The sequence below is a fragment of the Monodon monoceros genome, unplaced genomic scaffold (assembly GCF_005190385.1).
Source record: "Monodon monoceros isolate NGI ecotype Baffin Bay Population unplaced genomic scaffold, NGI_Narwhal_1 Super_Scaffold_13, whole genome shotgun sequence".
Classification (NCBI taxonomy): Eukaryota; Metazoa; Chordata; class Mammalia; order Artiodactyla; family Monodontidae; genus Monodon; species Monodon monoceros.
The window spans coordinates 29,234,302-29,246,469 of NW_021703769.1; the positions used below are offsets into that span (position 1 = coordinate 29,234,302).

Consider the following 12,168-nt stretch of genomic DNA (forward strand, 5'->3'; position numbering starts at 1 on the left):
AACAACACTATTCCTGTGCCTGCTGCCCCTAGCGTGGGAGGGACAAGGGGTAGAAACCCTTGCCCCTGTAACCACCACACATTCCCAACTGCCATGGAAGAGAGATAGCAACCCACAGGGAAAAGGAGCTGAGGGCCTGCCAATAACGTCCCCCAGCACTGGGTGCCCCAGATTCCCCCACACTGCTGCCTGTCTCTTGAACAACTCCCCTGTTCCCCTCTCCAACCTTCTCTCACTTGTGGGATCCCTGGGGGAAGAAAGGGTAGTCCTGCCCTACTGGGGAAGGCCCTCAACTGGCAAAGCGGGGAGCCTCTGTGCCCCAGGGGTTCTGAGAGGTGGCTAGCTGCCAGGAGCCCTCAGGGTCCAGACCCCCGTAGTCCTGGTATAAGGAGCAATAGCAGAAGAGAGAAGAACATTAGGAGACACTGAAGCTGCCCCTGAAACGCCAGTTGTCCAAGGAGACCCCGGAGGAAGAGGAAGGGGGTATGGATGGGAGCACTCCCTGAGTGCTGTCCACTGTCCATGGAAGCAGCCCTGCCATGGCCAGCTTTGGGCTAGGCCTCCTGGTGCTAATGCTGACCACCCACCCTGAGCCCTCGAAGGCTCAGCACTGCTCCCACAGCTGGCACCCTGAAGGAAAGCAAGCCTCCAGCTCACTCCATGACCCCCAACATACTCCTGGGCCCTCAGGTGAGTTGAAGGGTCTCCCCAGCCTAAGTGAGAAGAAGGTGCTGGCTGGGGCTCTTTCATCTACCTCAAGCCTTGGGTGGAGGTGGGGAGGGCAGGCTGCAGCCTCAGTTCCCTTCTAAGGAAGGGTTCTGGGCACTGCAGCTCACAGCCCAGGCCAAATTGTCCCCAACCTCCCAAGCGATGTTCTGGCTCCCCCTGAGGACAGTGTGCCCTGGGAGAGTAGGACCATGGCCTGGTGGCTTCTCCACAGGAAGCAGCACCTGGTGCAGACACTGCTGGTAAGTAAGCTAAGAACTGGCTGGGGGTGAGGGGGAATGATACACCACTGAGTTATTTATTTTTGGCTGCCTTGGGTCTTTTTTGCTGTGTGCGGGATTTCTCTAGTTGCGGCGAGGGGGGGGCTACTCTTCGTTGCGGTGCGCAGGCTTCTCATTGTGGTGGCTTCTCGTTGCGGAGCACGGGCTCTAGGCGCACGGGCTTCAGTAGTTGTGGCACATGGGCTCAGTAGTTGTGGCTCGCGGGCTCTAGAGCGCAGGCTCAGTAGTTGTGGCTCGCGGGCTTAGCTGCTTCTCAGCATGTGGGATCTTCCCAGACCAGGGCTCGAACCCGTGTCCCCTGCACTGGCAAGCAGATTCTTAACCACTGCACCACCAGGGAAGCCCCAATCCTAGACAATTTATGATGAAATACTATGTTAGATTAAAGTAAAAGATTAGAAGTCACTAGTGGAGTAGAAGGAGGTACTACAAACCTCCATAAATAGGACAGTGGCGGCTATGAAGTCCCCTAGGCTTCTAGACAGCCAAGGGAAGCCAGTGTGGCTCAAGGTGGGCAGGCCCACAGCCAGTGGAAAGAGGTGAGGGTTGCGACCTCACACTCTACAGTACGGCCCCGATAACCAGGTGGTCATTGATACGTGCACTGGGAATGACTCTGATTGCAGAGCTCCCCAAGGCCAATAGCGGAAGACAGGTGTAGGGAGATGGTTTATTATTTTGCAAATTGTATTTTAAAGTGCACCACGGGAGCACGATAACTAAAGGAGAAAGCGTAAATTCCTATAAGGCAAGACCTTATCGCCTAATTTCAGTCGGTGTGAGCTCGGGTTTTTAGATATCAGGTGGGCAACGCCCGTTAAGCCCAATGAGCTAGAGAACCCACAGGCTGGGTCTTCTAGGAGGCTAGGGGGCGTCCGCAGGACGTAGGAGCCACAATACCGGCCGTCGGCCAATCCTGCGCAGCGAGGCCAAGCCGGGAGGCGAGGGAAGAGGAGGGGAGGAGAGGAGGGGGCGGGTAAGGCCGCAGCTCTGCGGTCAGGTGACCAGAGCGTCCGGGGGAATGATCGCGCCCTCCTCCCGCAGACCAGACCCCGAGCGCCGCGCCCCGCTGCCCTCCAGTAAAGGTGTGAGGTCCCTGAAGTTGTTGCATCCTTTGTCCCCTCTCTCTCCATTGAGACCCTTCCCCGGGTGGGGGCTGGAGGGATGCAGGTCGGAACCCGGTCCCCCAGGAGGGACACAGCCAGGTTCCGGGGGGCGGGGCGGACGCAAACGTCAGCGGGCAACAGAGGTGGGGGCGGAGCCCGCGGACTACGCGTCCCGTGGTGCCCCGCGGCCACTTCCGGGCCCCAGTGATGCCCTGCGGCGCGCCGGACGCTAGGTGGTCTGGCCATGTTTCGCGCGCTGAGCGCCCTGGGCGCGCGGCCCATGGGCCTGCCCCCAGCCCCGTTTCTGCTCCCCGTGCGCTGCCGCAAGACGCGCCACGACCCGCCGGCCAAGTCCAAGGTTGGGCGCGTGGCGACCCCACCCGCTGTGGATCCTGCGGAATTCTTCGTGCTGACGGAGCGTTACCGGCAGTACCGCCAGACGGTGCGCGCCCTCAGGTGTGTGTGACGGAGGGGGAAGCGGTGCCGTCCGGCGTGTGTGTTAGGGCGGGCGGGCGAAGAGAGTGCCAACCTTGGGCGCGTCTCCGTCCAGGCTGGAGTTCGTGTCCGAGGTGCGCAAGAAGGTGCACGAGGCCCGGACCGGGGTCTTGGCAGAGCGCAAGGCACTGGAGGACGCCGCTGAGCACCGCGAGCTGATGGCCTGGAACCAGGCGGAGAACCAGCGGCTGCGCGAGCTGCGGTGAGTGGGGCGGGAGGCGGGGCGGGGACGCCTTGCCGGCCCGGAGACACCCAGCCACGCTCAACCTCGGCCTCTCACTCCTCCCAGGATGGCCAGGCTGCGGCAGGAGGCGCGGGAGCAGGAGCGGCGGCAGGCGGAGGAGGCGGCCCGGCAGGCCCGCGAGGCGCAGGCTTGGGCGCAGCTAAAGGAGCGTGAAGTGCTGCAGCTGCAGGTGGGCCGTGTCTCCAGAGGGTGGGGCTGCAGGCCGCGAACTCCGCCGGTGCCGCGAGTCCTGCGCGCAGCCAGGTGGGGGAGGTGGGGCCACGGCTACCTGCAGAGTTGGAAGAGAGTAGCCTTGAGTCTTGACGCGGGGTTAGCAGGTGAGGATTTGGAAGAGGAGGCGTGCAGGGAGAGTGCCTGTCAGGCGCGAAGACCCGGAGGTGAGAGTTGACAATGCAGTAGTGTTCACGTGGCTAGCCACTTGGCTAGCCACTGTCTGTGAAACTGGCCCCCACGTTCCCCAAGGAGTTTATATTTTGCCGTGAGGGTGGGAAAGTCACCGAAGGGTTTAAACATTTTGGCCTGGGATGCCAGGTGTGAGACTTAAAAGCAGGGAGACCAGTTAGAAGTGATCCAGCGAGAACGGATGAGGCTTGAGTTAAAGTAATAGAGGGAGGACAGTTTGAGAGAGATTGAGAGATCTAGGCAATATTGAGAGACTGATTCCACCCAGTGAATTGTCACAGTTGGTGTGTCTGGGTTTTGGCCGAAATGTCCAGGGGATGATTGTCTAAGAGAACTGAATGTGGCAAAGCTGCCTGATATTCTTCCACTGGAAGGTCAGTGGGGTGCTCAGAGAAGACCTGGGCTGCAGACATCTTTCCCACAGGAGAGCTGGAGCCCCTCCCTCAGTGGGCTAAAGGCTAGCAGGCATGTTCTGAGGGCTTCCATTCAGTTGGCCTTCTCTCTTCCAATAGGAGGAGGCAAAAAACTTCATCACCCGAGAGAACCTGGAGGCGCGGGTGGAAGAAGCGTTGGACTCCCCCAAGAGCTACAATTGGGCCATCACCAGAGATGGGCTGGTGGTCAGGCCACAGCACAAGGGCTCCTGAGGGCCCAGTAAGGACAGTGTCCACCCAGGGACCGTGGGGGTAGGGGGGTTGGGCCTGATCTGGAATAAAGCAGTTGTTTCTTATGAAGGAGGAGGCTCTACCTATTCCAATGCAGCCTTCACTTTTGGGCCTCAGCACCCACCACTTGGTCAGAAACTCCACACACAGTGCCCTGTTCTGCACCCATGTACAACTCTTAGCAAAGCACCAGACCTTAGAAGTTTCCATCTCACAGAGGAGCATAGTCCCCTCGGCAGCCAGGTCATCTCCTGAGTATCCTCAAGGTCCAGTGGTTGGCATATTGCAGTCCTTGGGCCAAATCTGGCCTATTGCTTCTTTTTGTAAATAAAGTGTATTGGAACACAGCCACAGTTATTCATTGACTGCTCTCATACTACAATGGCAGAGATGAGCAGGTGCAACAGAGACCTTATGACTTGCAAAGTCTAAAATATTGTTATATGCCTTTTTAAATTGAAATATAGTTGATTTACAATGTTTTGTTTCAGGTGTACGGAAGAGTGATTGAGTTATACATCTATTCTTTTTTAGATTCCGTTATAAGTTATTACAAGATAATATAGTTCCCTGTGCTGTACAGTAGGTCCTTGCTGGTTTTCTGTTTTATATATAGTAATGTGTATATTTTAATCCTAAACTCCTAATTTAGCTGCCCCACCCCAATTATATGACTTTTTTGGGGGGGCACACCATGTGGCATGCAGAGCTTCCCTTACCAGGGATCAGACCTGTGCCTCCTGCAGTGGAAGAGCAGAGTCTTAACCACTGGACCACCAGGGAAGTCCTATATGACTTTTTACAGAAAAAGTTTGTTGACCCCTGATCTAGGGCTTTCAGGCTCCAGCAAGGAGCAGGTATCACCCAGTAACTGAGCCACAAAGTAGCCATTGGCCAAAGATATGCTTCTGCTTGACCCTGAGTTTTGCTGGCCAGGGTCTGGTGTGCCCAAGACACAGAAGGCAAGAAGACCCCATTTCTTCTGGCGGCCCTCTCCACCCTTGGCCTCAATGACCCACATTTACCCTGGCAGTGCAGCTTCCTTGGACCACACACCAGACTGGTGCTGGCAGAGGCTTGATTGACCTTTATAAGGTCAGTGTGGCTTGTCAAGCACTTGGAGCAAATCAGAAATACTTGTGATTAAAGTTCACAAGCTTAGGGACTTGCCTGGTGGTCCAGTGGGTAAGACTCCGTGCTCCCAATGGAGGGGGCCCGGGTTCAATCACTGGTTGGGAATCTGTATCCTGCATGCATGCCGCAGCTACGAGTCCACATGCCACAACTAAAAGATCCCGCAGGCCTCAACTAAGACCCGGCGCAGCCTAAATAAATAAATATTAAAATAAAGTTCACGAGGTTGAATAAGTGAGCATACAAATCCACAGCCCCTGCTCAGGTGCAGGCCCTCCAAGAGCATCCAGGGTGAGAAAGAGACATGTTTCTCTGAGCCAGAGCTTATGTCCCTTTGCCACCATTCACTGAACTTTGCCTAGATACCAGCAGAGGAAAAAACAAAACAGAATCCTTGCTTCTTTCCCTAATTCCCATGTTGTAGGTAGGACCTGAGACCCTCAAGAAATGAAAACCTTTTAGGGAATATGGGCAATCCCTCATGTTCAGGTAGGGAAGCAGGTAATAGAGATGCAAGCAAAGGGCCATGATTATCATAGTGGCTAGGACACAGTCCCCATCAGGGTATCGCATCCCTGAGGGCAGTGGCCTCCCTCCTCAGGCTAGTAATAGCTCTTCTCTTCCCTGGCACTGAGCCCAGGCACAGTGGGGTCCTGGATTTCAGGTGCTCAGCGTAATTTCTAGGGTGAGAGGATAGGCACACATTGTGGGCCATGGTTTATGCCCACAGCCTTGGGCTTTGTTATGGTGAGAAGTGGGCCATCTGGTCCCCTGCAGAGGAAGCCTTTGGTGAGCTTTCACATGGGACATTGATCCTGTTTGGGGAAGTCCCTGCTCGTCTATCAGGATCCAGACAAGCCATCTGTCTTCAGGTACAGGAGACAGTGTCATACCTTCTTGAAACTGTCTTTGGGCTGTTTTTCCTTCACTGGTGTCCTGCATGGGGCTATAATTCCTTAGCATTCACTGCTGATGGCAGCAGGTCATGCAGAGCTACCTGTAAACCAAGCTTGAACATTTTTGTTCTCCACCCACAGCCATCTTACTGGTTTTGGCACAAATAGGCAGTTTAGTAACTTCAGGGTTAATTCAAGCCTAATGCCATCTGTTCCTGCATTTAATGGATTGTAAGGTGCTGCTAGGTGCACAGGTAAGCTGTCAGATCATACCCAGTCCAGGTTGCAGAGTTATGTGGTGTCCCATGGAAGAATGCTTAATCTCCAGTAGAACCCTAGTAGTTAACCTGATGGGCAGTCTTGCTCAGAAACACCAGGATCTCTTCTGATTCTTACCTCAAGTTCCAAATACGGTTTGGATCTGCTACAGACAACGTGAGCTTGTACCTCCTAGAGAGAATCTTCTCTTGCTCAAGGCCCCACTTAGTAAGTAGATTTGAGGGCTACCCAATAAATGCATTTGGAGCACAATACCCAAATGTAAATGCTTTCACCAAAATTTGAAGAGGCCTACTGTGCTTTGTGCACAATAGGATAGAGAGGATAGGGGACAAGTAGAATTTGTGTTTCACTTGTTGGGAGAGGTATGCTGACCCCCAAAAACTTGGTTGAGTGAGCACTTTTTTCCCAGGATTTATGTCCCCAATCAAGCATAGGTGTTTTGGGAAGTTCCGTGGCGGTCCAGTGGTTAGGACTTGGTGCTTTCACTGCTGTGGCACGGGTTCAATCCCTGGTCAGGCAACTAAGATCCCGCAAGCACCTGCAAGCCTCGCGGTATGGCCAGAAAAAAAAAGCATAGGTATTTTACCAAAACACGCAGGATTCTTGCCGCTTCCAATTCTCTAGGAAAAGCAGCATGATGTCAGCAAAGTGGACCACCATTATGTCCTTGGGGTGGGTGGTCAGGGTCTTGAGGATTAGGTTGTGCAGAGTTATTCACTTCTTAGGCTGGGTTGTGGTGATACACTGCTGCCAGGGCAAGGCATACTGCTAGTAGTAGTCCAAGTGGACAGAAAAGAATGTATTTGCCACGTGAATGGGTGCCGGGTGCCTCCTCAGTCTGTTCCGTCAAGGAGACCATCTAGACCTCAGTAAGCCCAAACTCGTTCCCCGTATTTTTGCAGTACACTCCAAATTTTCTGTGTGTATACAATGTTCCCTGAAATCTTTGGGAAATTTCCCCCTGAACTTACCCTGTGTTTATTTTCCTGACACAAGTACAGAAGTGAAATTGATACCTAGGAAACAAGCCTAGTTAACTGCTAAAATGAGGGCAATTCTGAATTCTGGCAGGAAGAGTCAAGCTTGGAACTCTTTTTCCTTCCCAAATAGGAAATCAGAAGCGATATTTGCAATCCCAAATCCTGAGACAAACAGGCATTTCTCCCGAGGGGTGCTCCAATGATTATTTCCTCAATGCAGGTAAATGCATAAGCCATGAATGTGAACATCCATGTCTGGGTAAATTCATAGGGCAGTTTACAAAGCCTTGAGATCAAGAACCTGTAAGGAAGAACACCATACTGCCATGGGGCCCGATAAAGTGACATAAAGAAAGGCAGAGCTGCATAAGCCCCACCCTCACCAGTACTCTACAGTGGCTCTGTGGGTCACTGATATCTAATAATCTTCCACCATTCTTTGGGCATTTTCCCTCGCTGAGGGAAGTGTTATATTCACAGTCTTTTTTAATGCTGGCTCATGGCAGGAGAAAATGGTCTGAGAGTGGGACTTTGTGTCTGGGAAACCCGTAACTCAGGTATAAACGTCAACCATGACTATTGCACCTTTGCCTGTCACTGCCAGAGCCAAGCCCGCAAGTGCTGGTGCTGGCTGACCCGTTGCTGCTGCTGGAACTGCAGTGCCTGTGCAGGAAAGAACCCAGGAGCCACACTTAACCACCGCCACTGCTGCTGCAGCTGCCAGAAGTACCAGAAGCTGAGGGGAAATGTGGATTTGCCCTTCCTCTGGCTTTAAAAACAAATCTTTTGTCACTGACTCCTATGTTACTGTCATAATGGAAGCCAGCTGGCAAGGAAGGCTGGGAAATGTGTGCAGGCCTCCAGCCTCCTGTGGAACTGAGAGCTATGGATGAATAACCGGTACAAACCAATTTTTTTAGAAGCACTGTTTCTCACAACTTACAGTATTTAGAATGGGATAGGCAGAATTGTTTTGTGGGGACTTCTTTAAAATAAGGCAAAATGAAATTTGAGGCAGTCTTATATTTTGGCAATCAGGGATTCACACTTTCTGAAATTCTGCAAAAATTATCAATAGCAACAAACAGCATATCACTAGCTTGTTTTTTAATCTGAAAAATGATACTTTCAAATATAATTTTGTCTAAAAACATAGTTTAATTCTAACTTTTAATAATAGACAAATTTAATTTGTCAAGAAGAGTTTCATGTAAAATATCTCCAAATTATTGTTTGGCAAAGGTCATTAAAATACATATTTTTGAAAACAGCAGTTTGTAAGCAGCTGTTCTATATACATCTCTTTTATCATCATTTATCAGGATTGTCACTTCTTTGTGTGAGACACATGGTTTTTTCCCTCGAATATTTTATTGCTGCCTGTGACATTCAGCACTTCGGAAATTTTTTTAAATGACAAATTTCCCAGACAACATATGGACTGGAAGAAAATATTTGCAAACGATGTGACCAACAAAGGCTTAATTTCCAAAATATACAAACAGCTCATACAACTCAATATCAAAAAAAAAGACAACCCCACCAAAAAATGGGCAGAAAACTTAAGTATACATTTCTCCAAAGAAGACATACAGAAGACCAACAGGCACATGAAAAGATGCTCAGCATTGCTAATTATTAGAGAAATGTAAATCAAAACTACAATGAGGGATCACCTCACATGGTCAGAATGGCCATCATCAAAAAGTCTACAAATAAATCACTCGGCCCATAGTAGGCCTTCAATAAATCATCATTCCCCCACATTAAAAAAAAAAAAGTCTACAAACAATAAATGCTGGAGAGCGTGTGGAGAAAAGGGAATCCTCCTACGCTGTTGGTGGGAATGTAAATTGGTGCAGCCACTATGGAGAACAGTATGGAGATTCCTTAAAAAACTAAAAATAGAGTTGCCGTGTGATCCAGCAATCCCACTCCTGGTCGTATATCTGCAAAAGACGAGAACTCTAATGAGAAAAGATACATGCACCCCAATGTTCATAGCAGCACTATTTACGATCTCCAAGACACGGAAGCGATCTAAGTGTCCATCAACAGATGAGTGGATAAAGAAGATGTGGTGTAGATACACAATGGGCTATTACTCAGCCATAAAAAAGAATGAAATAATGCCATTTGCAGCAATATGGATGTACCTACAGATTATCATTCTAGGTGAAGTAAATCAGACAAAGACAAATATATGATATCACTTATATGTGGAATCTAAAAAAATGATGCAACTGAACTTATTTACAGAACGGAAACAGACTCAGACATAGAAAGCAGTCTTATGGTTACCAAAGGAGAAAGGTCAGGGGGAGAGATAAATTGGGAGTTTGGGATTAACAGGTACACACTACTGTACATAAAATAACCAACAAGGACCTACTATATAGCACAGGGGACTATATTCAATATCTTGTAAAAAACCTGTAATGAAAAAGAATTTATATGTATGTATGTGTGTGTATATATATATATGTGTATGTGTGTGTGTATATATATATATATATACACACATATATATATTTGAATCACTTTGCTGTACACCTGAAACTAACAACATTGTAAATCAACTGTACTTCCATAAAAAATAAAATTATATAGCCAATAATAACAAACAATTTCCAGTATTTCAATTACTTCCTGACCTGGCAAAATTTAAGTTTTTGTTTTTGGATGATCTTTGCAAGTAGAATAACTGCTCCAGAAAACTAATTTGGGGATGACCTGAGCTGATTGAGTCACACCTTGTGGCTTCCGGGACCCTTTTGTGAGTTTATAGTAGAAATTAAAAATCTCCAAGAGATATGGGAGTGTTTGCATGATTTTCCTGGTCACTGCTTCAATCCAGAAATCCATATGAATAAGTTAAAAATAGAGAAAGCGTGGTGAGAGGCTACGTAGCTTAGTGGTTACAAACCTGGTGCAATCTGCCTGGGTTTGAATCCCAGCTCCCCTTCATACTACTTTGTTCCCAATGTCTTTGGGAACATTTCTTAGTCTCTCTATGCCTCAGTTTCCTCAAAAGTAAAATAGGAATAATAGTGATATCTACCTATAAGATTATTGTAATTAAATGAGACATTCATGTAAAGCTAAAGTTCAGTGCTTGGGACTTAGTAGGTGCTCAATACATGTTAAATGCTATTTTTTAATGAAACTAGAGAATGGCCTTAAACTCATACCACGAACTAAAACAATATGGTGATTCCTCAAAAGAATTATATGCCAAATACAGTAAAATTGGGACTCAATTGCCGGAGGAAGAAAAGATCCACTCTGCAGCTTCCCCTACCTCCAGCAGAGGGCAGCCTCACCAAGACAGTGACAGGGCCTTCAAAAGTTGGTAAATTTGACATTATTTTTACAAAGAAATGAAAGGAAAGGCAGCAGGAACCTAGGTAGTTGTTCTCTCAGTCTGTTTCCTCTAACATCACTCTGTCTCTTAAATCTGTTGCTCTCTGTACATTTGCAGTCTGCCTCTTTCTGTCTCTCATTTGAAAGTAAGTTGCAGCCATCACAACACTTTAAACATTTAAACATATATCATTTCAGAACAAGGTCATTTTCCAAAATAACTCTAATGTTATTATCTACCCAAGAAATCAACTCCCTATTTCCCCCTCCTTCGAGCCTCTGACAACTACCATTCTACTTTCTGTCTCTATGAATTTGACTATTCTAGATATCTCATATAAGTGAAATCATACAGTATTTGTCTTTTTTGTGACTGGCTTATTCACTTAGCATGATGTCTTCAAGGTTTATCCATGTTGCATCATGTGTCAGAATTTCCTTTTTTTGGGGGGGGGGGGCATGCCACACACCTTGTGGGATCTTAGTTCCCTGACCAGGGATCGAACCCAGGCCCAGCAGTAAAAGCACCAAGTCCTAACCACTGGACTGCCGGGGAATTCCCTCCTTCCTTTTTAAAAAAGTCACATTGATCATTGAAATACAATGGTATTCCTTTGTATGTATATACCACATTTTGTTTACCCATTCATCCACCCATGGACACTTAGGTTGCTTCCACATTTTGGCTATTGTGAATAATGTTGCTATGGACATGGGTATACAAATATCTCTTCAAGACCATGCTTTCAATTCTTTTGGATATATACCCCGAAGTAGAATTGGTGGATCGTATGGGAATTTTATTTTTAATTTTTTGAGGAATCACCATACTATTTTCCATGGCAGCTGTACCATTTTACATTCCCACCAATAGTGCACAAAGGTTCGTTTGTCTACATCCTTGCCAACACGTTATTTTCTGTTTCTGTTTTTGTTTGTTTGGTTGATTTTGATAGATCCCAGTGGGTGTCTCATTGTGATTTTTATTTGAATTTTTTAGTTTTGATGAAACCTAGATTATCGATTTTTTTTCTTTCATGGATCATGCTTTTGGTGTCATATCTAAGACTCATTACCTAATCACAGGTAATAAACATTTTTTCCTACTATTCTAAAAGTTTGATAGTCTTCAGTTTTACATTTAGATCTATAATCCATGTCAGTTAATATTTGTATAAGGTGTGAAGTTTAAGTCAAGTTTCATTATTTTACATATGATACCTAGTAGTTCTTGAACCACTTGTTGTAAAGACTAGCTTTTCTCCTTTGAATTGCCTTTGAACGTTTGTCAAAAATCAACTGACTTGGGACTTCCCTGGTGGCGCAGTGGTTAAGAATCCGCCTGCCAATGCAGGGGAGATGGGTTCGAGCCCTGGGCCAGGAGGGTCTCACATGCCACGGAGCAGCTAAGCCCGTGCACCACAACTACTGAGCCTGCACTATAGAGCCTGCGAGCCACAACTACTGAGCCCATGAGCCACAACTACTGAGCCCACGTGCCACAACTGCTGAAGACCACATGCCTAGAGCCCATGCTCTGCAACAAAGAGAAGCCACCACAATGAGAAGCCCACGCACCACATCGAAGAGTAGC

General features: G+C 48.0%; 2 protein-coding genes across 2 annotated transcripts; both read left to right on the forward strand.

Moving 5' to 3' along the window:
• The first annotated feature begins 539 nt into the window (after positions 1-539).
• On the forward strand, positions 540-1,652 carry LOC114894271 (progonadoliberin-2). The gene is made up of 3 exons (XM_029220819.1): positions 540-690; positions 832-968; positions 1,575-1,652. Exons 1-3 carry the CDS (start codon positions 540-542, stop codon positions 1,650-1,652), a joined length of 366 nt encoding a protein of 121 aa, XP_029076652.1.
• A 670-nt stretch (positions 1,653-2,322) lies between these two features.
• MRPS26 (mitochondrial ribosomal protein S26) lies at positions 2,323-9,012 on the forward strand. Its single transcript, XM_029222055.1, has 4 exons — positions 2,323-2,569; positions 2,664-2,810; positions 2,898-3,021; positions 3,767-9,012. The coding sequence occupies exons 1-4, from the start codon at positions 2,358-2,360 to the stop codon at positions 3,899-3,901; spliced, it is 618 nt and encodes a 205-aa protein (XP_029077888.1). The 5' UTR covers positions 2,323-2,357; the 3' UTR covers positions 3,902-9,012.
• Positions 9,013-12,168: the final 3,156 nt, after the last annotated feature.